At 36.5% G+C, this 26361-nt stretch overlaps 1 protein-coding gene across 1 annotated transcript in view; it reads left to right on the top strand.

The window, feature by feature from the left end:
- Positions 1 to 26361, top strand: part of LOC124556319 (mucin-6-like) — a 310887-nt gene that overhangs the window by 265222 nt on the left and 19304 nt on the right. The window contains exons 7-12 of the mRNA XM_047130291.1: positions 103 to 247; positions 3982 to 4074; positions 6208 to 6344; positions 10427 to 10554; positions 12770 to 13248; positions 17848 to 17973. Coding sequence (XP_046986247.1) covers positions 103 to 247; positions 3982 to 4074; positions 6208 to 6344; positions 10427 to 10554; positions 12770 to 13248; positions 17848 to 17973 — 1108 coding nt within the window. The remainder of the gene's footprint in view (positions 1 to 102; positions 248 to 3981; positions 4075 to 6207; positions 6345 to 10426; positions 10555 to 12769; positions 13249 to 17847; positions 17974 to 26361) is intronic.

Below are 26361 nucleotides of genomic sequence, written 5' to 3'. Positions count from 1 at the left end.
TCCATTTATTAATGTGTGTACTTCCAATCCAAAATTTCAATAATTTCTTATATTTTTATTACTTTGTCAGTTATTAATTACATTCTTTCTCTCTATGATCAGAAACTGGTGATGTCTCAGTTATAACTATGCCACAAGAAGGACAACACTTTGTGTCAATAGATGGAAAGCGTACATACATAAACTTGTTTGGTAGCACTACAGATTCTCACAGTGTAGCACCTAGCAGAGTCCACCAATTCCCAGGGTAAGTGTGCAGTACTACATATCTAGCAACAGTAATCTTATTATAGTCACTATAAATGTAACATTTCCCATATAACAAATTAGAATACAATTGTAACTTGTCAAAACAGATTAGCTTTATATTTTTGATCAGCTTCCCATTTTTTTTCTTAATGAGCCATTAAACTAAATTTACTGCATATGGGACTGTGGCAGGAATTTCCTGGCTGATTGACAGATCTCTTCGTACAAAAAGTAGCACATATACAGTGCTCCCAGGAGGAATGGTCAATATTCAGATATATGATAGGAACAATTATTTGAAACAAAAAGCTTCATATGAATGTATGCCCTACTCTGCATGGTTCCTGATAGAACACATCTAATGTACATTGTTATTTATTTTCTGTGTTATTCAACACATTGTCAGGTTCACACATGTACTCATGTACAACTGTTAGTAATCATTACAACATACACTTCACAAAGTATCAATTGAAAAAATACATATTTTTAACACATTCACCTCTAAGCATTATTGTACATGTCACATTACACCTGTTATACAGTTCACAATAAATGTTCTAATTTCCTGTCATCAACTTCAGTGCATTTGTGCACTCTTGGGAGAATGTGTTGTGGTGCTTGTCTGACTGCCTCTGCGCATTCCCTAATGAGGGAACCAGTGTCCATGATGCGATGAAGCAGTTCATCTTGCATGTTCATCTTTTGTTTGACATGTGTTCACCAGTTTTTCAAGTTTTGCAAAGATATTCTATATTTTAAATAAAGAGACACATTTTTTGGTTGCATGATAGACACTCCCTAATTTTTGAAAAAATCTTGGTCATAGTTGATGACAAGAAATCATATTTTCAATGCTATACATCAAACGACCATCTACATACAACCATTTTTTATATAATGTGGAGTCCAAAGTTAACAATGTTCAGGTTGTTAACATTTTTGTGTTTTCATGCTGTAGCCTGGGTATCCGTCATTCAGTGTGTCGAGCAGAGTGAGGTTGGTTGTTGAGAGGTCAAGGCACTACGCTATCAAACTGCTAGTCCATGTTTGATTCACCATCATGGCATTTTCTTCACTTGATATTATTTTGGTGTGTCTGATAATATTTTGATAACTGGAATACTTGGCTTTGTCTTTTTTGAAGCAAAACATCAGGAAGTGTGATTTGCAATCAAATAAATATATATTACAGTGGACTCATAGTTGCTTTCATCATGATACATTGTACAAAAATACGCCTAAAATATATTATTGCAAAATTCTAACTGATCGTCTGTTTGTGAACTGTCTCACAATCATTGGGGTGAAACTTACAATAGAAACAGGCAAAACATAAATGTTTCTCACACCATTTGTAACACATGAACAAAATCTTACTTCATTGACATGTTTTCCAGTACATTGTTCATGGGCAACATATCAGATTCATGTTGCTAAAAAACAGATTAATCAGATTTCAGTCTTGATACATACCAAAAATATAAAAGCATATCTTGAAATACAGAAGTGGACATCTGGTTATGGACCAATGCATGAATTTTGATAGCATCCACCCTGTCTTGTAATTCTCTGCTCTGTTATGATGCCACATGATTTTGAAGTCATGTGATGAAATTCTGTACCTGTTGAAAAAGTAATGTCACATGGTTAACATAGAGAGAAACGTTTTGGTAGTATTACTTTCACAGTGCAGGTTGGTAGAGCATCACCATTTATGAAGATCCTTACTGTGCATCGTGTGTCATGATGACAATAATTGTCAACACATTATATATACTTATTTGATTATTAATCACACATCCCTATATTGCACTTCAAAAAAAGGAAGTAAGGGTTCCCATTATCAGAATATTATCAAATACTCAAATACACTGAAAAAACATCTAATGAAGAAAGAAGCCACCATCAAGAATCAAACATGGACCAGCAGTCTGGTAGTCTAATGCCTTGAATGGTTAACTGCTGTCCTTGTGCTCTTAGACACAATGAATGATGTGTAGCCAAGCTATAGTGTGAAAACACAAAAATGTTAATAACTTAAACATTGTTAACATTGGATCCCATATTACATTAATAAAAAGTGTTTGTTTTTAGATGATCTTTTGCTGTATAACATTGACAGCATGATTTTACAGCATCAACTTTGACCGTGATTTTTTAAAAAAATTAGAGAGTGTTTAGCAAAAAGCCAAAATGTGTTTCTTTATTTAAAATGTACAGCATCTTTGCAAAACTTGATAAAAATTGGTGGCCCACATGTCAAACCCTCCCCTTGTCAGATTTCATCAAACCCCATAAACAAAAATCTAATGGCATAAGGTCTGGTGATCTTGGTGGCCAGTTAATTGAACTACCATAACCAATCTAGCAGGTAGGTTAAGTGCATTTGAGGTGTGACCTCACAAGTGTGGTAGAATGTGGAGGAGCTCCATCATACTGGAAGTACATTGCAGTTCATGTGGCCAAAGGAACATCCTTATGGTGTTCAAGAAACAAATTTTACAAAAATGCAAGTAGTTCTGTCCGGTCATTTGCTCTTCTAAAATGACTGGACCTATCAGCTTGTTACTGTTCATGCTGAAACAACCACTGAGCAAAAAATGAACTTGGAAATTGGTTTCTACTGGAATGTGTGGATTTTCCTTCCACCATTAATGATTATTACATGTGTTATTGATTACATACATTGTAAATATGGTTCTACTAGTGAATAGTGTTAATGGAAGCAAATTACAATTTTCATTTAACCAGCAACAAAATTCAAGTCATGTGGCACTGTAGCCAATGTGAAGATTGTGGACATGTTGTATGTGAAATGAGTACAAGTTTTTTTGCATGCAATGTTTGCCATGCATTCATGGGACATTTATGCATGCAGAAAGTCACTATGTGTAGTTGTAGGACTACACCGCACCATTTCAACAATGTGTAACTGTTCTTGCATGGTTGTTGAACTACATGTTCAGAAGAAAAATGGGAACTTTGAAGAATACTTGCATCACGCAGTGTTCTTAACACGCACACACACACACACACACACACACACACACACACACACACACACACACACACACACGGCCACATTGTCATGGCTAACTACATTGTACTGGCACTGCAAGTCAGCTGGGGTGAATGGTTGTATCGGGTGGAATGAGTGGAGTAGAAAGGAGTTGGGGCAGAAGTTTCACAGGAAAGGTGGCTGATGTCCAGGATGAAGATGCAGCAAGCGCACACAATTGGAGTATGGCATTAGTGAGCTTGCTGTGGCATAAGCAGGTGGAGTTATGTGTAACACCTAATTATGTGGAGGAGTGAACTAGGAGTGGGAGATAAAACAGAGGAGAAGGGAGATTTCAGGACTGAAGAAAGTGTTGAAGGACTGTTCCCATTGATATAGTTCAGAGAAGATGGTGATGATGTGAACAAATGACATGGTTTGTGAAACAGCCATTTAAGTCAAGTATGGTGTGACCAGCTGTATGTTCTGCTACTGGGTGGTCAGCTGAGCACTTGGCTACAATTTGGTTGTGACAACTCATTTGGATGGACAGTTGCTTGGCACTCGCATCTACATAGAAGGCTGTATAGAAGTTACAGCAGAGCTGGTACATGATATACGAACATTCAATAATCACACATCCAAATGGCGTTACTTATGGTATTTATTTATGTTTAAATGTAAATTATCATGGAAAAAAGAATAACATTTGGAAATGTCATTTGTTTTAGATTTGCTGTACCTGAAGATCAACCAACAACACCTTCACATCAAGTACCGAGCAGACGTCCATTTACAAGACGACCTACTCAGACTCCAGTGAGGTGAGAAACTTTTGATCACTACTCCATAAAGCAAAACTCCTGTACTCACTGTAGTTTATAGCCTTTTTTTGTTCCTTCACTCACATGTGATCGAGTATGAGAATAATTTTGTGCTACATTAGAATACAGGGTGTTCCAGGAGGAATGGTCAGTATTTAGGGATATGACATGAATAATCATTCGAAGCAAAATATTCCAGTAAACATGTGCTCAAAAATGCATACCTTAAGAGTTATGAGCACTTCTTCATCTTTGACAGTGTGAAATAAATCTCCTATACTGTAAGCTCTTTGCTTTCCTTATTTTGAGAGGGGGTAGTATGGACCAAAACAAGGAAAAATGTCTAACAATCAGGGTCTCTAAAAGTGTATACCTAAGAGGTTTGAGCACTTGTTCATCCCCACTACTGTGAAACATATCTCTCCTGCCAAACAAGTGCTTGTAGGTCTTAAGGTATGTATTTTAGATCCCATGTTCATGAAACAATTTTTTTGTGTTTTGGTCCATACTACCTCCTCCCCAAATTTGGAAAGCAAAGAGCTTGCAATAGAAAAGATTCGTTTCACAGTATTGAATATGAAGAAGAGCTCATAACTCCTAATGTGTGGTATACATTTTAGAGCTCATATTTACTATACTTTTTTTGCTTTGAATGATGGTTTCTCTCATATCCATCAGTCTTGACCATTACTTCTGTGACACTGTGTATGAAGTGAACCTCATGCTGCTTTCATAGTCTCTTGTGTCTCTTCTGAAAGTCTATAAAATTCCTAAAAGAAACTAAGAAACTAGTTGGATTTAGTGTATGCTGAAATTATCAGTAAAGCAGTAGTAAGACAATAGTTTCACAAAATGGTAATAAATGAAATAGAATTGCACCTATGAGCTATTTAAAGAGTGTGATCACTTCTGTATCTATGTGCACATCTTTTTTTAAGTTTATCTAAATTACAGGTAGAAGTCTTATGTTCAGTATAATTTCAAGTCTATATCTGGATCACAATAACAAAGTTATTGTCAGTTAGACACAGAAAGGTGCAGTTATCTGTACACTAACATGGCTGTGGCAGCAACAGCAGTGCATTTCAGTTCAGCATATTTTCATATATTTTCTGTTAACCTGTGGCACTGAGTTTGCCTTATCACTTTGATACTCACTTTTGCTATTAGCTACAGGCATTCTTTTCTATATTATAAAAATCAGCACAAAGAAACAAAGCATATGATGAAAATGAATCACAGCAGTAATGTAGCAGTCATAATTGTTATCTGCAGAATAATATGACAACAGTGAAGAAAATGGAAGGCATGGCCTAGTTTCTTTTCTGGTTGGTTGTTAGTGTGATAGCTCTTCTGTCAACAGCCATCATTCAGTCAAGCACATTATTACACTGGTCCAGATATAGAGATGTAGGTCTGTGTACCATTTTATTATGAGTGCACATGACTGATAGCTGCAATATACAGTTTATCTTTGGATAGTATCTTATTTAACAGAAAGAATAGGTCATGAGCGATTGCAACAAAGTAAACTTTTAGTTATGTAGCATGCATGATTCAACTTAATGATTTAGCTACCTTGTTTAGCATGCCCTCTCTTTTCATACTTGATTGTTTATCTTATGCTTCATTGATGCATTTGTATTGTATAACTGACTGGAGCATTGCAAGATAGGAACACGTCTTTGGAGAAGACTGTATTGATTTCCAAGTTCACATGCCCTGTGATGTTAGATTTCAAAGCTTCTCTATAATCACTCCAGATGCCTATCCTTATAGCATGTGTCAAAAAACAATGCCCAGTATTTTTCAACACCTTGTCAAATTGATTAAATTATACCTATGTATATAACAATATTCTTACTTTCAGTAGAGTACTAAACCATCATATAAAAATTAGAAAAAAAGGAATGGGAATTTCTTTTTGTTTGCTATGAAATCAAAAGCCTGGAAGAGGCTATTTCTGAAGTGGTGTATGTGATGTTTCTACAAGCATGTGTTCATATTATCTGCTTATTCTGACATTATAATCTGAAAAATTTTAATGTGAATTTCTGCAATTTTCTTGAGACTGTTGAACAACATCATAATCAAAAGTTTGTTCTTACATGGCTATTTCTTTTACTTTTGTAGGATTGACACATGCATTGTTGGAGATGATTCAACTTGTGATGCTGCACAGAATGAGATATGTCGAACAGAACAAGGTGTATCATCATGCCACTGTCGACCAGGATTCAGCCGACGCAAACATCGTGAACCATGTAGAAGTGAGTTATTGTGTAAAGCTGCAGTTGTTTAATACTGATTTTTTTCAGGTGTTGAGATCTAAGTCCTTATTAACAGCTGTATCAGATCTGTGGTGATTGTGAGGATAATTAGCCAAAAGAAATTTAAAACTGAATTATTTGTTATCTAGCTGACTAGATTACTTCGTTTCAAACATCTTAAGTGAATCAAGGGTGTACATGGTAAGGATAGAGCTCTTCAGAGTGATAGGACTGACATGGATATAATTAATGTATAAAAACTGAAGACCTCACAGCACTGAATTGGTGAATAAAAATATGGATTCCTCAAAATCATATTAACCAATCCCACTTTAGGGAAAAAAAGTAATAGAAAAAGGAACCCACCACCAGGCTCTAAGAAGAAAAACAGTAAATATTTATTGTATTCTGACAGTTTGCATGGAAAAAATGTATTTGTATATATGTCACCAAGGAGAAACCATTTTGTAGTTTGCAGAATGAATTTTCGCTGTGCAGGAGAGTGTGTACTGATTTGAAACTTTCTGGCAGATCACAACTGTTTACCAGACTGGGACTCGAATTTGGAATCTTTGCCTTTTGTGGGCAAGTGCTCTACCAGCTGAGTTTTACTTGGATAGCTTTTTGGTAGAGGACTTGCCCACAAAAGGCAAAAATTCCAGAAATTAAGCAATACACATGCTTGATCAATCAAGTAGATCAGCAGCAACTGTCTATCAAAATTTCAAATCTTTGCCTTGGAGAGTACTCGTTGTTCTCAAAACATTTACTGTGGTTAGTGGGCTAATGTGAATAAATGTCCCTCATATCCATACAGATCAGCTTACTAATATTGTTAATTTTATGGCTGGCCATTCCACTGTTTCACTATGGCAGCAACAGTGATTCCGTTTTATGCTTATATCAACAAGGGAAAAATTATCCATTGATATTGTTTTATTATTATCAAGTAAGGAGAATGTAATAACTTAATGGTTTATATTTACATTCTCTGAACTCTGCAATGTCCAGGATAGTCAGGGTGGTCTACAGGAGATCTTTCTCTGTGAAAGATGGTAAGCACAGCACCAATCGAAGCATGTGACTTTTTCTTTATTTTCTCTGCAGTCACAGTTCACATACCTGTGTTCAAGCAACATTGCCTTACGATGTCCTTGAATCCTACTACATTTAAATATAGTCTGTGCTGCACCTCCCACACCAGTCAGCTTTCATTGCATCCAGTGAGCAGTATTTGCCTGCTGAAGTGAGGTGTCTTCTTCTTTCCTAGTTATATTGTGGCCTTCTCAGTGGGGATGATAATATATTTAGTTGATTTCAGGAAGCTTTTTTGGAACATAAACTGATGCTGAGAAGGGAGGTGACCATGAAGTGGGTGTGCTCTGCCTCTTTTCTTACTGGCAGCCACTTCCTGCTTACAGAGGATGGCATTATTTTAGTTATGGGATTATGGTTTATCATTTGGAGTAGGCTTGATGCAACCTGTAACAAGCTAATATATTTGGTTGAGATCTGTCTCTACTGCCTGAGATTAGGGAAGAGAGAGAGAGAGAGAGAGAGAGAGAGAGAGAGAGAAACATACAAGCGCGCACACACACACACACACACACACACACACACACACACACACACACACACACACACATATTCATGCACACACACACGTACAGTGCCATTGCTGATGTACAAATTGTCTGTAGGTGTAACCTTAACTGCAAGTTTGTAAACAAGATTTTTTTGAGTAGAGATTTTCATTTTTCTACACATAGTGTGTTTCTGCCAAGCATTATGCCTAGGTACTTCAACATGTATCATTATTTTTGTTGGTTTTCTTACCATTCTATATAGAAGTCACATCATGTTCTTCTGTTCCATAGATGAAAGGCAAAGATTTATGTCATTGAATGGTGAGATGTTAGTCTGTTCCTGTTAAAATGACTTGAAGTGTTTCTAAGGGCAGTTATGGAATTTCTGCTCACACATTCAAAGTTTGTGCCCTGGGCAGCTAAGGCTAGGTCATCTGCATACAAGAAGCTTCTTCTTTTTGGATTCCGCAGTGTGTATGTTGATGAAAATTTTAACCGAAAATCTTTCCTGTGGCTGGCAATTTTTCTATACTCTCTCGGAACTGTCAGATGATGTCATGGGAGTAAATGTCAGTGGACTGTACACAGTGGGTGGGTGTGGTCCAGTGTTTGCCAATGTGACACTGCAGTTGGAAGGTGCTGACAGGTGTGAATATTACTGAACTGTCAGTTTAATAAGTAATGGCTGCAAAATACTAACACAAATTATTTACAGAACAATGGAAAAACTGGAAGAAGCCAACTTTAGTGAAGATCAGCTTGGATTACAGGGAACTCTAGGAACATGTGAGGCAATAATGACCCTACGACTTATCTTAGAAGATAAGTTAAGGGAAGACTAACCTATATTTGTAGCATTTGTAGACTTAGAGAAATATTTTGACAGTGTTGGATGGAATATTCTCTTTTAAATTGTGAAGGTATCAGTGCTAAAATACAGGGAGCAAAAAGCTATTTATAACATGTACACAAATCAGATGGCAGTCACAAGAGTTGATGGGCATGAAAGGGAATCAGTGGTTGAGAAGAGAGTGAGGCAGGGTTGTAGCCTATCCCTGAAGTTATTCTGTCTGTTACACTGAGCAAGCAGTAAAGGAAACCAAAGAAAATTTTGGAGTATGGATTAAAGTTTAGGGAGAAGAATTGAGATTTGTCAATGACATTGCAATTCTGTCAGAGACAGCAAAGGACTTAGAAGAGCAATTGAGTGGAATGGACAGTGTCTTGCAAGAAGGATATCAGATGGACATCAACAAAAGCAAAACAAAAATAATGGGATGAAGTTGATTTAAACCAGGTGATGTTGAGGGAATTAGATCAGCAAATGAGACACTTAAAGTAGTAGATGAGGTTTGCTATTTGGGCAGCAAAATACCTGATGATGAACAAAGTAGAGAGGATATAAAATACAGGCTGGCAATGGCAAGAAAAGTGTTTCTGAAAAAGAGAAATTTGTTAAAATTGAATATAGATGTGAATGTTAGGAAACCTTTTGTGAAAGTACCATATTTGTGTGGAGTGTAGCCATGTACGGATGTGAAACACATAAGATAAACAGTTTAGACAAAAAGAAAATAGAAGCTTTTGTATTGTGATGCTTCAGATGAATGCGGAAGATTAGATGGGTAGATGACGTAACTAATGAGGAGACCAAGAGATGAATACAAGAAGGAGATTAAGAATGGTATAAGTTGCAGTAGTTATTTGGAGCTTAAGAGGCTTAAGCTGATGACAATAACAACAGCAACACCACTGTTGTTAGTCACCAGTTACTGGTTGTCTTCTCCTGACATATCAAATAAGTTAGGGAATGCAGGTGGGTATTGTCATCAACAAACATCGATATTTCAACATTTGTGCCTTGAAAATGAGGTTTTCACCTGTTGAAATTTGGTCAGTTGTCAAGGATGTTACATGGATGCATTCCTTTAAGTTATCTGAACACTATTTATATGTGTTGATTTCAGAAATTAGTGAGTATCCTGATTCTGGAAACCACATTCTGAGGTTTGTATATTGAAGTGATCCAATAGCCTTTGATTTATAGTTATGACTGCAATTTTCTATCTCTCGTAAAAGTGTGCGCTATATGCATATTCTATTGAACAAAGATGGCTCTTCTGCATTTGTGGTGGAGCCTTTGGTGCTGTGTCTTTTATCTTCACTGAAATATCAGTTGTCATCCTGAAAGTGATCCAGATGATGTTCCTGGCCTCTGGTGTGAAAGGTTTAACTAGCATTACTGTCTTTGATGTGGAATGCCCAAATGCTCCATAGATTCACATTCTCAAGTGGGTTGCAGTTTTTGAGGGAACACCTTTCTTAAATGCACTAGTGTACAACCACAGTACTGTGGGTTGAACATATTCTCCTTAGATTCTAATTATTTTGATGAATAACTCCTCATTTTATAAGTTTGAGGCCGTATTACTTTTTCTTTGTTTTATTTGTTCTTTTATGTATTGTCAAGTATTATTTATCTGACTGGTTTTTCAGGAATTGTGTCTATGGTCTTGTCCCTGCGAGTTGACCGCATGTATGATAAGCGAATTACATGGAATGATGATCTGAGAGACAAAAATTCTGATGAATATCAGCAGTTGCAGTGGGAAGCTAGCCAAGCCGTGAGTAGATTGTGTTGTTTATCACTTGGTATGCAGTTCTGAAACACAACTAAAAAGTAGTATGTGAACATGGATTTTGGCACAGTGGTAGAAATTTATTCTGAATTTCTGTATATACTATACAGTTTTTGCTGTGTTTCAAAATAATTTTATACTAAATCATAAAGTATTACATTTCTTTGTAGTCTTTTTAGTCTTGAATGGACTCTGAAGTTTCAGAGTAATGTTGCATTATTAAATGGTATGACCCTCCATGGGCACATGACACTCACTTGATGAACAATCAAAATGATTAATTAATTTTAAAATAATCGTATGTTTTAATGAGGCATTCATCAATGGATTCAACAATATGGGCTGAATGTAGTTCGAATAAATAAACCAATTACAAGTAGAAATATAATAATGGAAAATCCTGTTTAGGTTTGGTTAGGTGGAGTAAAAGTAACAACCCACTGAATAGTAGAGGTGTTGAGTCATCACAAGGCTTATAAAAATAACTGGATTAAATAAATAATCTCCCCCTCCCCCCCCCCCCACACACACACACTTGTACAGTGTAGACATACATGTGTGTGTGGTGGTGGTGGTGGTGGCGGTGGTGGTGTGTGTGTGTGTGTGTGTGTGTGTGTGTGTGTGTGTGTGTGTGTAGTTTTCAGTCTTATTTATCTGTCTTTTGATGATTCATTTCCTCACACCTCAGTGAGTTGTTTATGTAAACTCCTTAAATTATTTAATAACAGTAGGCAGTCAGTTCTTAACTACTAACCCATTGACTTGTATCCCATAAGACTTCACATTGATTGAGATGAACATTTTCTGCCCATCACTGCCGAAAGTGCCAGTTTCTTATTGAGAAAGACTGACACTCTGCCATGAGTTAAATATTTCTATGTTGCTTTCAAATAACTCCAGTTACGTGGTGGCATAACTTAGTCTGTCATGTAAAGTCACTGAAATTATTTTGTCATTGGTATCGAATATGAGCTAGTGTGCTTCATACAATAAGGATGTAATTTATGCATGTACTTGCAAGCACTGATTTATTTAATTTTCTTAACTTTATTGTCATGTTGTGCTGCAGATTATCATTAGGTATGGACATTTGAAATTATTGCATGCTCTTTAATTGACAGCAAATAATGTCGCTCACACTTTAAAAGATATGAGCAAACATTTTTTATTGGTTTGTCTGAGGAATTACTCCTCACAACCACTTTAAAGTACAACAGTAATGAAAACTACAATGTGCTTTCAATAATAACAAAAATCATACTTTTGCGCATCAAATACTTTTTTATCTGTCCAAAAGCAACAGATATGCACCAATTGAGACTGTGTTTTGGTCTAATGAACTCATTATCAAGATGATATTAACCTTTAATCTTTCTTCCTTTTCTTGCTAATGTAATTCCTATCTAAATAATGGTATCTTCTTTAAAGTACTAACCCATAGCTTTTTGTATGGTATTTCCCTGTAGATAAAGTATTGTGATATTGTGAAGTATGCTTGGAATACTAATTTTGCGTAGCCATTCCCAGACTTTTTGGCTTCAGTTCCATAGTTATTTTGAACACCTCTTTTCTGCAGAACCCTTAAGGTAATTTAAATTATTGTTTCTTCCCCTCTTTTTTGTATTCTGTTGTTTACATTTGGCAATGATGAAGCATGGTATGTAGTATTTAGAATAAGTGCCTTTACAGCTCTTACTCAACATATTGATTGGAAGTATACTTTCAGACTATTTTCTTGAGAAAGAATCAGTATGAATATCCCAATTCCATTTTTCTTTAATAATTTCACCCAGAAAATTTAATACACTTTACTTCTTTTTCAAAATTTCACTGACAGTGTGTAGTTCCATGCCAGTGTCACCAATCATTCACAAGTTGAATATTCCATGATAGATGTGCTGCTAATACTTACACTGAAATGGGTTTCATTGAAATACTGCATTATTTCATTTGGAACTTCGTTAATATGAATCTCTATTTCCTTATGGACATTATGCTCGTAAACTGTAAACACATAATTTGCATACAAAATTATTTTAAGTAGTATTTTGTGTTGTGAACATAAATAAGAAACACGAGTGGCTCAATTTTGTGTGTGTGTGTGTATGTTGGGGGAGGGGGGGGGGGGGGGAGGATTACAATGGAAACATTTTCTTATCTAAAACATTACACACCAGTAATTTGAAATCTATGTTTTCAGATCAACTCTGCCATGTCAATGACACCATTCTCAGATGATGTCATGGGAGTAAATGTCAATGGACTGTACACAGTGGGTGGGTATGGTCCAGTGTTTGCCAATGTGACATTGCAGTTGGAAGAGACTGCAGAAACCCTGAGACCAGCTGTGAGGCATGATATCCGACGCCATCTGCTGGGAGCAATTCAGCGGAGGGGTAACAATGTGGGTGCCAGTGCATTGTGGGTGGATAGTCTGCCAGGAGCAGTAACTGATGTGCTTGATTTGGATGAGTGTAGTCATCCAGCATTACACGACTGCCATTCCTTGGCAGCATGTAGCAATGTGTTTGGCACATTTCGTTGTGTGTGTCCTAATGGGCTGCGAGACCCCTGGGCAGGTGATATGCATCATAGTGGACGAAAATGTGAAGCATGCCCACAGCAACATTGTAGTGGTCATGGGGAGTGCCGATTTGAAGGGAACCAGCAGGTTTGCCAGTAAGTAATGCATCAGTTTCTTCAAAGTCAATATAATAATTAATAATAATAATAATAATAATAATAATAATAATAAATACAGATTAAGCGTGGAATATACCAAGGAGACTCATTAAGTCATTTCTGGTTCTGCCTTGCTCCGAACCCACTATCCAACATGCTAAATAATACAAATTTTGGATACAATATTACTGGAACATACCCACACAAAATCACACATTTGCTATACATGGATGATCTAAAACTACTGGCAGCAACAAATCAACAACTCAACCAATTACTGAAGATAACAGAAGTATTCATCAATGATATAAATATGGCTTTTGGAACATAAAAATGTAAGAAAAATCGCATAGTCAAGGGAAAACACAGTAAACAAGAAGATTACATATTGGATAACCACAGCGACTGCATAGAAGCGATGGAAAAAACAGATGCCTATAAATATCTAGGATACAGAAAAAAAATAGGAATAGATAATACAAATATTAAAGAAGAACTAAAAGAAAAATACAGACAAAGACTAATAAAAATACTGAAAACAGTATTGACAGCAAGAAACAAGACAAAAGCTATAAATACTTATGCTATACCAATATTGACCTACTCATTTGGAGTAGTGAAATGGAGTAACACAGACCTAGAAGCACTCAGTACACTTACACGATCACAATGCCACAAATATAGAATACATAACATACATTCAGCAACAGAAAGATTCACATTAAGCAGAAAGGAAGGAGGAAGGGGATTTATCGAAATAAAAAACCTACATTATGGACAGGTAGACAATTAAAGAAAATTCTTTCTAGAGCGAGCAGAAACTAGCAAAATACACAAAGCAATCACTCATATAAATACATCGGCTACACCACTGCAATTTCATAACCCCTTCTACAACCCTTTAGATCACATAACATCAACAGATACGAAGAAAGTAAATTGGAAAAAGAAAACACTACATGGCAAGCATGCGTATCATCTAACACAGCCACACATCGATCAAGACGCATCCAACACATGGCTAAGAAAAGGCAATATATACAGTGAGATGGAAGGATTCATGATTGCAATACAGGATCAAACAATAAACACCAGATATCACACCAAGCATATTATTAAAGATCCCAGTACCACAACAGATAAATGCAGACTTTGCAAACAACAAATAGAAACAGTAGATCACGTCACAAGCAGATGTACAATACTAGCAAATACAGAATACCCCAGAAGACATAACAACGTAGAAAATAATACATCAACAGCTTGCCTTACAACATAAACTTATAAAACAACATGTTCCCACATACAAGTATGCACCACAAAATGTACTGGAGAATGATGAATACAAATTATACTGGAACAGAACCATTATAACAGATAAAACAACACCACATAACAAACCTGGGATCATACTCACCAATAAAAAGAAGAAATTAACACAACTAATCGAAATATCCATACACAATACAACAAATATACAAAAGAAAACAGGAGAAAAAAATTGAAAAATACATCCAACTGGCTGAGGAAGTCAAAGACATGTGGCATCAGGATAAAGTTGACATTATACTAATTATACTATCAACTACAGGAGTCATACCACACAATATCCACCAGTACATCAACGCAATACAGCTACATCCAAACTTATATATACAACTACAGAAATCTGTAATTATTGATACATGTTCAATTACCCGAAAGTTCCTAAATGCAATATAACATATACCGTACAGTTAAAGGAAGTCATGGTTGATCAAGGTCCGCGTCACTTTCCATTTTTGACCAGACATAACGTCTGAGAAAAGAAAGAAATAATAATAATAATAATAATTATTATTATTATTATTAATACTTAATAATAATAAACTTGTTCACATATGTGAGAAGGAGGAAATATTATAGAAATTATTTTATGAGTTGTTTGTATCAACTCATGTGTGTCATCTATCTTGAAAGAAAATCATGTTTTCATGTAAGTTACTTCCACTTCAATGAAGCAATAAGTAATATTGGCTTAGTTTCACACATTATTTTCCCTTTCATGAAACTGAATATTTATTTCCCTTCTGAAAGCTTATTTAGGTTGAAATTCTTGAATATATTTCCGCAAGACTATATTTACTCTTTTCTAGACCAGTATTTCTCTGAGGTATTTGTATCCCTAAAATAAATCTTGTTTCTTACTGGAATGAGATTTTCACTCTGCAGTGGAGTATGTGCTGATATGAAACTTCCTGGCAGATTAAAACTGTGTGCCGGACCGAGACTCGAACTCAGGACCTTTGCCTTTCGCGGGCAAGTGCTCAACCAACAGAGCTACCCAAGCACGACTCATGCCACGTCCTCACAGCTTTAATTCCTCTAGTACTTCGTCTTCTACCTTCCAAACTTCACAGAAGCTCTCCTGCATACCTTGCAGAATTAGCTCTCCTGGAAGATAGGATATTGCAGAGACGTGGCTTAGCCACAGCCTGGGGGTTGTTTCCAGAATGAGATTTTCTCTCTGCAGTGGAGTGTGTGCTGATATGAAACTTCCTGGCAGATTAAAACTGTGTGCCGGACCGAGACTCAAACTCGGGACCTTTGCCTTTTGCAGGCAAGTGCTCTACCAAGGTAGGAGACGAGGTACTGGCGGTTTGTTTCTTACTATTTGTTGCATCACACCTTTTCTTTTTAGTCTACTGATTAAATAAATCTGCCGCCATACATGAGGTCATGAAGACTTGTTAGTGTGATATTGCTTGGCTGGGAAGTAGCCCCTTTAGCTCCTGCTGCTGGAATTAATTTTCATCACCAGTTACTTACTGGCCAACAAATGGAGAAGAGCTGATGACACACAGTGTCTGATCACCAGACTGTGTTAAAGAACGGAAGATTAGAGTTTAACATCTCATTGACAACAAGATCATCAAAGATGGAGCACAATCTCAGATTAGGGAAGGATGGGGAAAAAAATCAGCCATGCCCTTTTAAAGAAAACATCCTGGCATTTGGATTATATGATTTAGGGACCTCATGGAAAACCCAAATCTGAAGGTCTTAATGGGGATTTTAACCCTCATCCTCCCAAATGTCTGTTTAGTGTGCTAACCACAGTTCCACTTCACTTGGTAGACTTTGTTATAATATTATAGTTTATATTTCAAACATCTACTCTACATCTTATGGAGTGAGGATTTATAACACTACTGCTAATGATCCACCTCTGAGTGAGGGTATTAACCTTTGCAGCTTGACAGATGCCACTCAGAAGTATTTGGTTGCCTGGAAGAAGCTGATCACAGTTTGCTTTGCTTTTGATCTAAAATCATCTGTAACGACAAAAAATAACATAACATAGCATTGTACACATACTCATCAGAATTATCTTTACAATACAGATACACTAACATCATAACAGCTTCAGAGAATGCAATAGAAAACCATCTCCATAAGGTTCTTTCCCTTTGCAACAGTACAAGCTGCCTGAATAGTCCATACTGTTCATTGATGCAGAATGAAGAGGGGAAAACTCTTTACTCTCAGCTTATCCATTGTATTCATAACACACTACATTATCGATATAAGAATTACCTTACAAGGAAAACTGAATTACTGATCAGGGTGGCAGAACTATCTTGTTTACACTCAAGAAGAGAGAGAAGTAGCAACGGCATACTCCTGGTATCTTTATAGGCCGAGTGTAGGCATGTGCTTGACATCAGGCCGCACTGAAATATTGATCAGCACTTTAGTTTGACTTTCATCACACGCACTGTAACTTTGACAGGATTTATTCATAACAATATGATGTGAATCCACATCTTGCCTAGATAAACTGGTGATCTTTTGAATTCTGATGCCTCATTTTTGCATAAAAACTTAATATACTGTTCATTTTTTGAAACTTCTTCTTTAAGTTTCTCCATTATCATAGAAGAATGCACATGTTTGACAAACACTGTGACATTTTATAGAGTTCATATCTCATTACATTCTTCATAGTATCATAGAAATTGCTGCCTGATAGCACCCATATGCAAATCATCAAGGGAACATTTATTGTGACCATTTTGTTTCTTTTTCTTTCAGGCAGATATACCAGTTCAACTTCATTTGACTTTATGTCCCACCTTCTATAAATTCTGTACAATTTATTTGCTCAGCTACATAATACATCATTTTGCACATATGCTTTGTCACTTCTCTTTTGACATAGGCATCTTTCTTCTTATCAGTTATTTTAGTGATTTTAATAGCAAGATTTTGTGACAGAGCCTAAACACTTTTTGTAATCACTTTGAAGAGGAATACAGTTTGTTTTGTTGAGAAATAAATAACCTGCATAAATTTTTTCCAGTCCCCAAAGACTAACTTAGTTTCCATATGAAATACCTTCTTTGTCTTTCGAATCATATTCTGTACACTTGATTTTATTTTATTTTTTTTATAAGTGTGAGCAATGTGTTTTCTGTAATATTTTTTCAATGTTTGTCATAAGATAAGTGATCCAGTTCTTCTGTCAACTCAGAAATTGTTGTGTTTCCAGGTAGTTCACTGATGTATGTTTACTTTTATGTCACTTATTCATATATGTGTAATTTTGCTTTGCAGCTGTACAGGAAACTTCTATGGATCTCAGTGTGAGATAGATGGAGAAGTCCTCGGAGTTGCAGTTGGAGCATCTTTAGCAGCCCTTGTAATAATAGTTCTCACCTTAGTATTCCTTTGTATGTGGAGGTTAGTGAATGTGATGTATATATATATATATATAATTAATATAATTAACGTATTGATTTTTAGTTTGCTCCACAGTTATGCTTTTGAATTGAGAAAAGTCTGAACATTATAAGTGAAAAATAATAACACCAAAGAGATTACACAATAACATAGCTGCAGATCTTCAGAAGTGGCTGTCAGTAATCACATGGCAAACATGGAAGTGGGTTTGTGGACTCTCCCTTGGAAAATTTTAGGAGAGGGTATCTTAGTGTTTAATGTCCCATCAACATCAAAGTCATTTAGAGATGGATCATGTCAAGGATGGGGAAGGAAAATGGCCATGCCCTTTCAAAGGAACCATCCTAGCATTTTCTGGGAGCGATTTAATCAGAAAATTTTAAAAATTAGAATTGTGTTTTAGGCCTTTAAACACTCACACTTTCTAGCCCTAAGTAAAGTGGATTTTCCAGCAATTCAAATAATTGTAAAATAAAGAATCAGGTTAAGTGGAAAAAGCTAAAAAATCAGTTTAGTAAACATAAAGGTGCTTTAGAAACATTTCTGTAATTTACAAATACTACAAAATCAACTCATTTATGTGTCTCAAAATATTAATTAAAAGGAAAGTAAAACAAGTAAACAAAATCCACATGCATCATGAAATGAGAGGCCTGTCTTCAGTGTTTTATACAAAAATATTTACAAGTCTTTCTCATCCACTGCCTTTTCTTCCTGGATCTGCTCTAATTGTACAATACAGAAGCTTCACTTCTGACTGATGATAATATCTCTTGAGTGAAAATCTTGTTGCACTCTTCACAGTCTGACTCTGAGTCTCCGAAAAATTATTTTGGTAACATGCTCTTCCTTAAGATAAATGGTTCATTTTACTGATGATAAAGGCAGTCAATGTTCCTGTATTCATACTAGATCAAAATTCAGTTCTGTTTTTCCTAACAGTACTAAAAACTCTCTCACAGGCAGCATTACTATGAGGCATAAGCAGTAATGCAAGCATAAATTTGCTAAGTGGTGTATACTTTTTAATGTCTGATGCATTAAATATAGCAGATATCTTGTACCAAGCAGTATCAGCTCTATCTTCTTCCACTATTCCAAAGTCATCAAACTGGTATCTCGAAAACTCTCGATTCTAATGTGTTTCTTTTCACAATCACTCAGAACACCAGGAAATAGCTCATTAAGCTTTACAATTGATACTAAAGGTTTTCTTTTTCTGGATCCAATGTCTATAACTTCTAAGTTTTTTGTGAGTCATAATATTGTGGAAATTTTTCTTTGACACAATTACATGAGTTGATGAAAAATGTTCTGACATCATCATAAAATTTTGTGAATACAGATTTTTCAAGCTTGGTATGATGAATGAAGCTTCTAGTGTCTACGCCAATGACTATATCTTCACCCCTTTGTGTTGTTTACTTTTTTGAAATTTTAGTTCCAGCAGACTGCAAGAAGTAGGTACTGCAGAAGGATTGATGAATCTAACAATCAGACCTGTAAATAATTTATTTAGGATGCTATGAAGTCTATGAATTACTGGCTCTTCTTTCTGAAAGATTATTACACAAGGAAAGAAGAAGTAGCTTAGTTATGGATCTCTTAGAATAGGGTGCACTCTAGATATGTAAGAGGTGTTTACATTTTTTTAGGCATCATCATTGAAAAATTTTACAAGAGGTTTGCACTGTTCCATTATTCTTTCTATTGACAGGAGCAGAGAGAGCCATCTTGTACAAACATACTTCAGTATTTTATGGGGTTTAGTGTCATATATATCTTGACAAAGTTTAAAAGTAATTTCTTAGTACCTCTCCATAGCTCCATAATGAAGGTGATAAATCCATAATAATTACAGAGAATCCGTAATAGTTGCCTGCTATGTAATAAGTTTAGGAAAACATCTTTTTTCAAGCACACCACAATTACTTCACTATATTCTTTATCTTCCTAAATTAATAGATATTTGAGTATATTGATGCTAATTTAAATTGTTGTGTATTTGAGATATATCATCAGGGTGAATACACTTTGGAACAACCAGGAAATCTGGGATTTTTTTTATCCGGGAGAAAACCAGGAAAAACCTGTACATTTTTTAGAATTCCAGGAATTTTTTGTTGTTTTAGTCTTGAGTTAAATTTTTAGAATTTTGACTGGTAAGAACTGATAGCCAACCAAAGAATTTTACTGTATTCCACTACTGCTGAATAATACTGCAGCAATAAAACATAAATGACAGATAAAACCAAAATAAAACTTAAGTTGCAAAGGAAATGTGCCATTTACAACAACGAAACACAGTGTACACACAAGCGCCTGCCTAAAGCAAAATGTGTCAAAGGCTTTAGGTCAAACACAATAGAATACTTCATAACAGCAAACTATGTCTGATAAGCATGATGTTATAATTCTTAACATTAAGTTCATTTTGAGCTGTTGCCAGTGGGCTCATTCGCATGTGCAATTGAGTTGCATATGAGCAGTACCTTCTGCTTCTGGATACTTTAAGTGTGGCTACAACAGTAGCAAGAAGCAGTCATGCTACCCAGAAAAAAATTTCTAGCACACCTATGCTGACAGATTCACACATGCACAGAGCAGTCTGGGTTGCAGTGGGGAGTGGGATAGTGACCCATGTTTACGCTTAGTGATTTTACTGCTTTCTCTTCGTTTACAGTTCACACATCAAATGAAAACAAAACTGATTTCTGTTGCCGGGAGCTATCAAGTAAATTAAAATACATTTACATAATTATGGAGGGCTAAAATATGTTATTAGTTTCATTTTTCTGATTTCATTTTATTTCCACATTTTTGGTATCAAGCATTGATTGCCTTGCACAACAACTAAGTTATTTTTATCAATTTGCTAAATAAATGTTGCTTTTATTAGTCTTTTCCACAGATGAAGTCAATTTATAAGAAATGAATTTTTTCATTCCACACTATTGGCTAGTTTCAACTTTTCACTGAATTTCAAGTGCACGTTTTCATCTTCTGGCAGGTATGGCATTATGTCATAATAAAGAACCAAACATGAGACAATACAGTACTAGTACTCCAAGAAAATTTGCATCCCAAAAAGTGCACTGAAAAGCTTAATATCAGGTTGGGGCCTACTTCGATGTAAATCTGGATGTATGAATGTGTCCTTTGAGCTGAATTATGCTTTTTAGAATGGTTTATGAAATTCCTATGCTCATAGAGTATCGTCGGATGTCCTATTTCTTTTATAACATCATATAAGAACTCTTAATGCTATATGTGTATGAACATAGGGGCTTCCTACGTCATCATAGCTGCCTATGCACAACCTGTTTTCTGGAACTCTCTGGGAGCTGCTGAAACGAACCCATGCCAAAGAGGTCGTGGGAAAATATTGAGAATGGTTCTTCGAAAAGCATTATTTTCAAAGGAAATTTCCTTTTAGAGAGAAAAATGAATTATGTTATGTGTGAGAATGTACAATGAATTTCTTAAATCACAGAGCATTTGACATCTCATAACACTTTGAGCACCAACCACTTGGAATAATTTTGAGCCCAGGCATTAATGTCATTGTTTAAAATTTTTCTGGCACATTTTTGTGATGTGTCTTAAAGTGTAACAATGCTAAAAAGAACAATATTATATGTGGAAGCTTAGTTTTGCTTGTAGCTATACTATGTACATTAATTTAAACCATTAAGTTTCCCTATTTGTGTATTTACGCTACATAGCAGTGATATTGCTATTGGATGACTACATCACACGTCCTATGCTCTGAATATATGCTGTCATTTGCTGGTGAGATCATGTGACATGACCTATGATTGGCTTACAATAGCGCATTGCAATCTCTATTTCAATGCTTTGGAAATCAACATGTTGTGTTTGGTGGAATTCAAATTTATACTTTCGTAATATGAAAATATGCATTGTATTGTAATATGAAATATGCACTATGCATGTTGCTGCACATCAAAGATCTTTCCAAAGCACATTTCTTTCCCTTTTTCTTTTTCGCGTACCGAGTTTTTAAAATGACAGGAAGTTCTACGCTGGTGTATGAAACCTTTACCATTCAAAGGATTGATGTTTTTACTCCGAGGGAAATTACACTGTTGCTTATCATGGAAAAAATGTGTTTTCACCTTGGAAAAAGCATATTTTCAGGTGAGATAAAGTGCTTTATTAACCGAGAGATCCAGGAAAAATCCAGAATTTTTTTTTTCTTGTCTGTGTACACACCCTGATCATGTTAGTACAAATCTCATAACTGCAGATCACTGACTTATTAACATTTGACTTTTACACAAATAATACAGCTTACAATGCATACAAGTAGTGAGAAATTTCTCAGATTTTATATTACTGTAGTCAGCACATTTTTCTCGTGGTACACAAATAGTAAGCAGTACTGGCTCCTTTTTCTATTTTTTAAAAAGTGTTCAATTTCTTTAGAGCAAAATGCTCTATGTAAAACGTAAAATCTGAGAAATTTCTCACTACTTGTATGCACTGTAAGCTGTATTATTTGTGTAAAATTCAAATGTTAATAAGTCAGTGATCTGCATTTATGAGATTTGTACTAACATGATCAGGGTGTGTATGCAGACAAGAAAAAAATTCATTAGAAATATCATGGTAGATGGCACTATCTACATGAAATATATTTCCAATCTTATTCCTTACATGTTAGTATCAAAAATGGGAGGGAGTCCTCAGTTCACTTGCTGCATTGGAGTTTCTTGTGCTGTGGTATTTTTGCTTCTACAAGCACATTTTTGAGAGCTGTTCACATTAGTATTGAGTCAATCTAGCTTACATCAGTGCAAATTATTCATCAAAATGAGTAAAGTAAGTAATTTGTTTATGCCAATTAATAAAGAAAAGGAAGGCTGAAGAAGTGGAAATTGTTGAACCTACACTTGTACAAGATAGTAAAGATTCTCATTATGACTGGTCTGAATATTAGACAATGTTGCAGAAAAAAATACTTTTGTAAGATAAATAAAATCTTTTGGGTTATAAATTATACTGAGATGTGGGAAGTCGAGCCATTGATAAATGGATGGGAATGAAAATTTTAGTGGAGGGCACAGTGTGTGTGGCACAAAGCATGCCAAAAAATAACATCTGAAGGAAAAAATTAAATACCAAAGAAAGTTTTCTTAAGTACTTCATCTCACAACAAAGAAGCAAAGTTGTGATGAGAAATCAGTCATTTAACAACTCTGAAGACAAAATAAATTTAGATGTCCTTAATGGTGTAGATGTGGGATATATTTACTCTACAAATGCATGCATTAACATTGTGAGCCACATCACAAATGAAATTAGAAAAAGGACAAAGTGCAATTACTTACTCATGAATCAACAACTGTGAGTAACAGATACACACTCATGGGTGTTATTCATGTAGTTTTTCCTAAATTTTCAGCTCTATTCAGTCTTTTCCTTGATGTAATAGGATTATCATATGCAGCTGCAATATAATAAGAAGGCTTATACAAGAGAAGTTTCCTTCTATTGTTTTCTGGCACTGTAGCAACCATCTCCTTGAGTTGTCTGTTAGTGACGCAGTGAAGAGAGTGACAGGAGTAAACTGCTTCAAGGGTTTCATGGACAAACTTCATGTAACTCATCATGCTTCAACTAAGAATGCTAGATCTGTGTAGTGACTCCTGAGCTCCAGTTTCTTAAAATTGGCAGAATTTTAAGCACTCACTTGGCTGAACCTACACTCATGCTCATAAATTAAGGATAATTTCAAAATGTGGTTCCACACAATGTGGCACAACACAAAACTGGTGCAAATAGCATAGGCACATAGGGAACACACATGACACAGATCTGCAAGTCCACGGTATTGGTGATAAGTTGAGAAAACCGTCCTGAAACATGTGTGCTACAAAATGCCACTGTTTCCTGAGCATGTACCCCAACATCAATATGGGATATGATCACTATACACACGTACACAGGCCACATAATGGGTTGGCATACTCTGGATCTGGTGGTCGAGCAGCTGCTGGGTTATAGCCTCCCAATCTTGCACCAGTGCCTGTCGGAGCTCCGGAAATGTCCTAGGGGTTTGAAGAGGTGCAGCGATATGTCAACAGAGAGCATCCCAGACCTGATCAATTGGGTTTAGTTCTGGAGAACAGGCAGGCCACTCCATTCGCCTGATATCTTCTGTTTCAAGGTACTCCTCCATGATGGAAGCTTGGTGGGGCCATGCGTTATCATCCATCAGGAGGAAGGTGGGACCCACTGCACCCCTGAAAATACGGACATACTGGTGCAAAATGACATCGTGATACACCTGACCTGTTACAGTTCCTCTGTCAAAGACATGCAGGGGTGTACGTTCACCAAGCATAATGGCCCCTCCCCCCCCCCCCCCCCCCCCCCCCACCCACACACACACACCATCAAACCACTAGCTCCATACAGGTCCCTTTCAAGGACAGTAAGGGGCTGGTAACTGGTTCCTGGTTCATGCCAGATGAAAACCTGGCAGGAATCACTGGTTGGTTGGTTGGTTGGTTGGTTTTGGGGGAAGGAGACCAGACAGTGAGGTCATCGGTCTCACTGGATTAGGGAAGGATGGGGAAGGAAGTCGGCCGTGCCCTTTGAAAGGAACCATCCCGGCATTTGCCTGGAGCGATTTAGGGAAATCACGGAAAACCTAAATCAGGATGGCCGGACGCGGGATTGAACCGTCGTCCTTCCGAATGCGAGCCCAGTGTCTAACCACTGCGCCACCTCGCTCGGTGCAGGAATCACTGTTCAGACTATTTCTGGACTCGTCCGTGAACATAACCTGGGACCACTGTTCCAATCAAAATGTACTGTGTTCTTGACACCAGGCTTCATGGGCTCTCCTGTGCCCAGGGGTCACTGGAATGCACCTTCCAGGTCTATGGGTGAATAAACCATGTCTGTTCAGTTGTCTGTAGACTGTGTGTCGGTAGCAGTAAGGTCCCGAGCAAGGCTACTTGCAGTTCTCCGTGGCCGTCTGCGGGCACTGATGGGGAGATATCGGACTTCTTGTGGCGTTGTACACTGTGGACATCCCGTACTGTAGCTCCTGAACACGTTTCCTGTCTGCTGGAATTGTTGCCATAATTTGAGATCACACTTTGTGGCACACAGAGGGCCCGTGCTATGGCCTGCTGTGTTTGACCAGCCTCCAATTGCCCTAGTATTCTACCCCTCATAACATCATTAATATTTGTACTTTGAGCCATTTTCAACACACAGTCACCATTAGCACTTCTGAAAACGTCTGCACACTTACCCGCTGCACCGTACTCTGACATGCACCATTACACCTCTGCATATGTGGACTGCTGCCAGCGCCACCGTGCGTTGACTGCAGGTCAAATACACCACATGGTCATATCCCTAAGGTGGTTTAAACCTGCAAACTGCCCATCAGAGCATTGTTTCACCATGTATCTACATTACCCTTAATTTATGAGCATGAGTGTAGCTTTCACACTGTTTCTGCATTGTGGCAAGACTGTGAAGCCCTCATCCACCTTATTCAGGAGGTAAAAGAAGACAGTAAAACAAGCAGAACAGATTGTTACCTTTAAGAGGGTCTTTTTGAAAAAAAAATGACATAATGCCAGTTTGTTCTTGATTTGGACCTTGTGTGTGATACTTTCCAAGAACATAGTGAACTAAGTCTAAATCTGCAAGAGAGATTTATTGACTTGTATAAAGCACACAGGAGGATAATGAATTCTGTCCATATTTTTGAAGAAATAATTGAAAATTCTGGTCCAAACTACAGTACCTTTCGTTAAAGTAAGGAGACCATGAAACTCAAAAGGACCAAACTCTGCAAAAATGAAACACAGTTCTACAATTAATTCATCTGATTTTTATAAAAGTTTGAAAGAAGCTGTGGGTAAATTCTGATTCAAGGAGATGATGTTAATTTTTCTGAAAGCACCAAGATTTTAAATTAGTGACCAGAAAACCCTGGCAAGCATCTTACATTTGGTGAAGCTGAAATTAGGAGCTTAGCCCACAAGATTCACTTAAATAAAAGAGAAATGCTTCATGGTTTTTGTGAATATCTTCAAGAAAATAAATTCCCATACCTACTACTTCCTCTGAAGCACACTTTGGGCACAATTGCAATGTTTTCCATAGAATGGAGAGAAAATCTCAAATGACTCTTATAGTTACTTCATCTAGCTCATCTATGCTTGCACAAACAACTTCTGCACTCCTGTTCATCAGGATGATATGGCCTCCTCTCAATCAGTTGAAACCTAACAAATGTGTAGATCCATGGCTGCACCACTTTTGTTATTATGCAGTTGATAGCAAAAGTAAGGAATGTTCTATAAACAAGGAGTGTACATTGGAGAATATGTTAAA

This window comes from Schistocerca americana, chromosome X (assembly GCF_021461395.2).
Source record: "Schistocerca americana isolate TAMUIC-IGC-003095 chromosome X, iqSchAmer2.1, whole genome shotgun sequence".
Lineage (NCBI taxonomy): Eukaryota > Metazoa > Arthropoda > Insecta > Orthoptera > Acrididae > Schistocerca > Schistocerca americana.
This window is presented reverse-complemented; position numbering and strand designations above follow the sequence as displayed.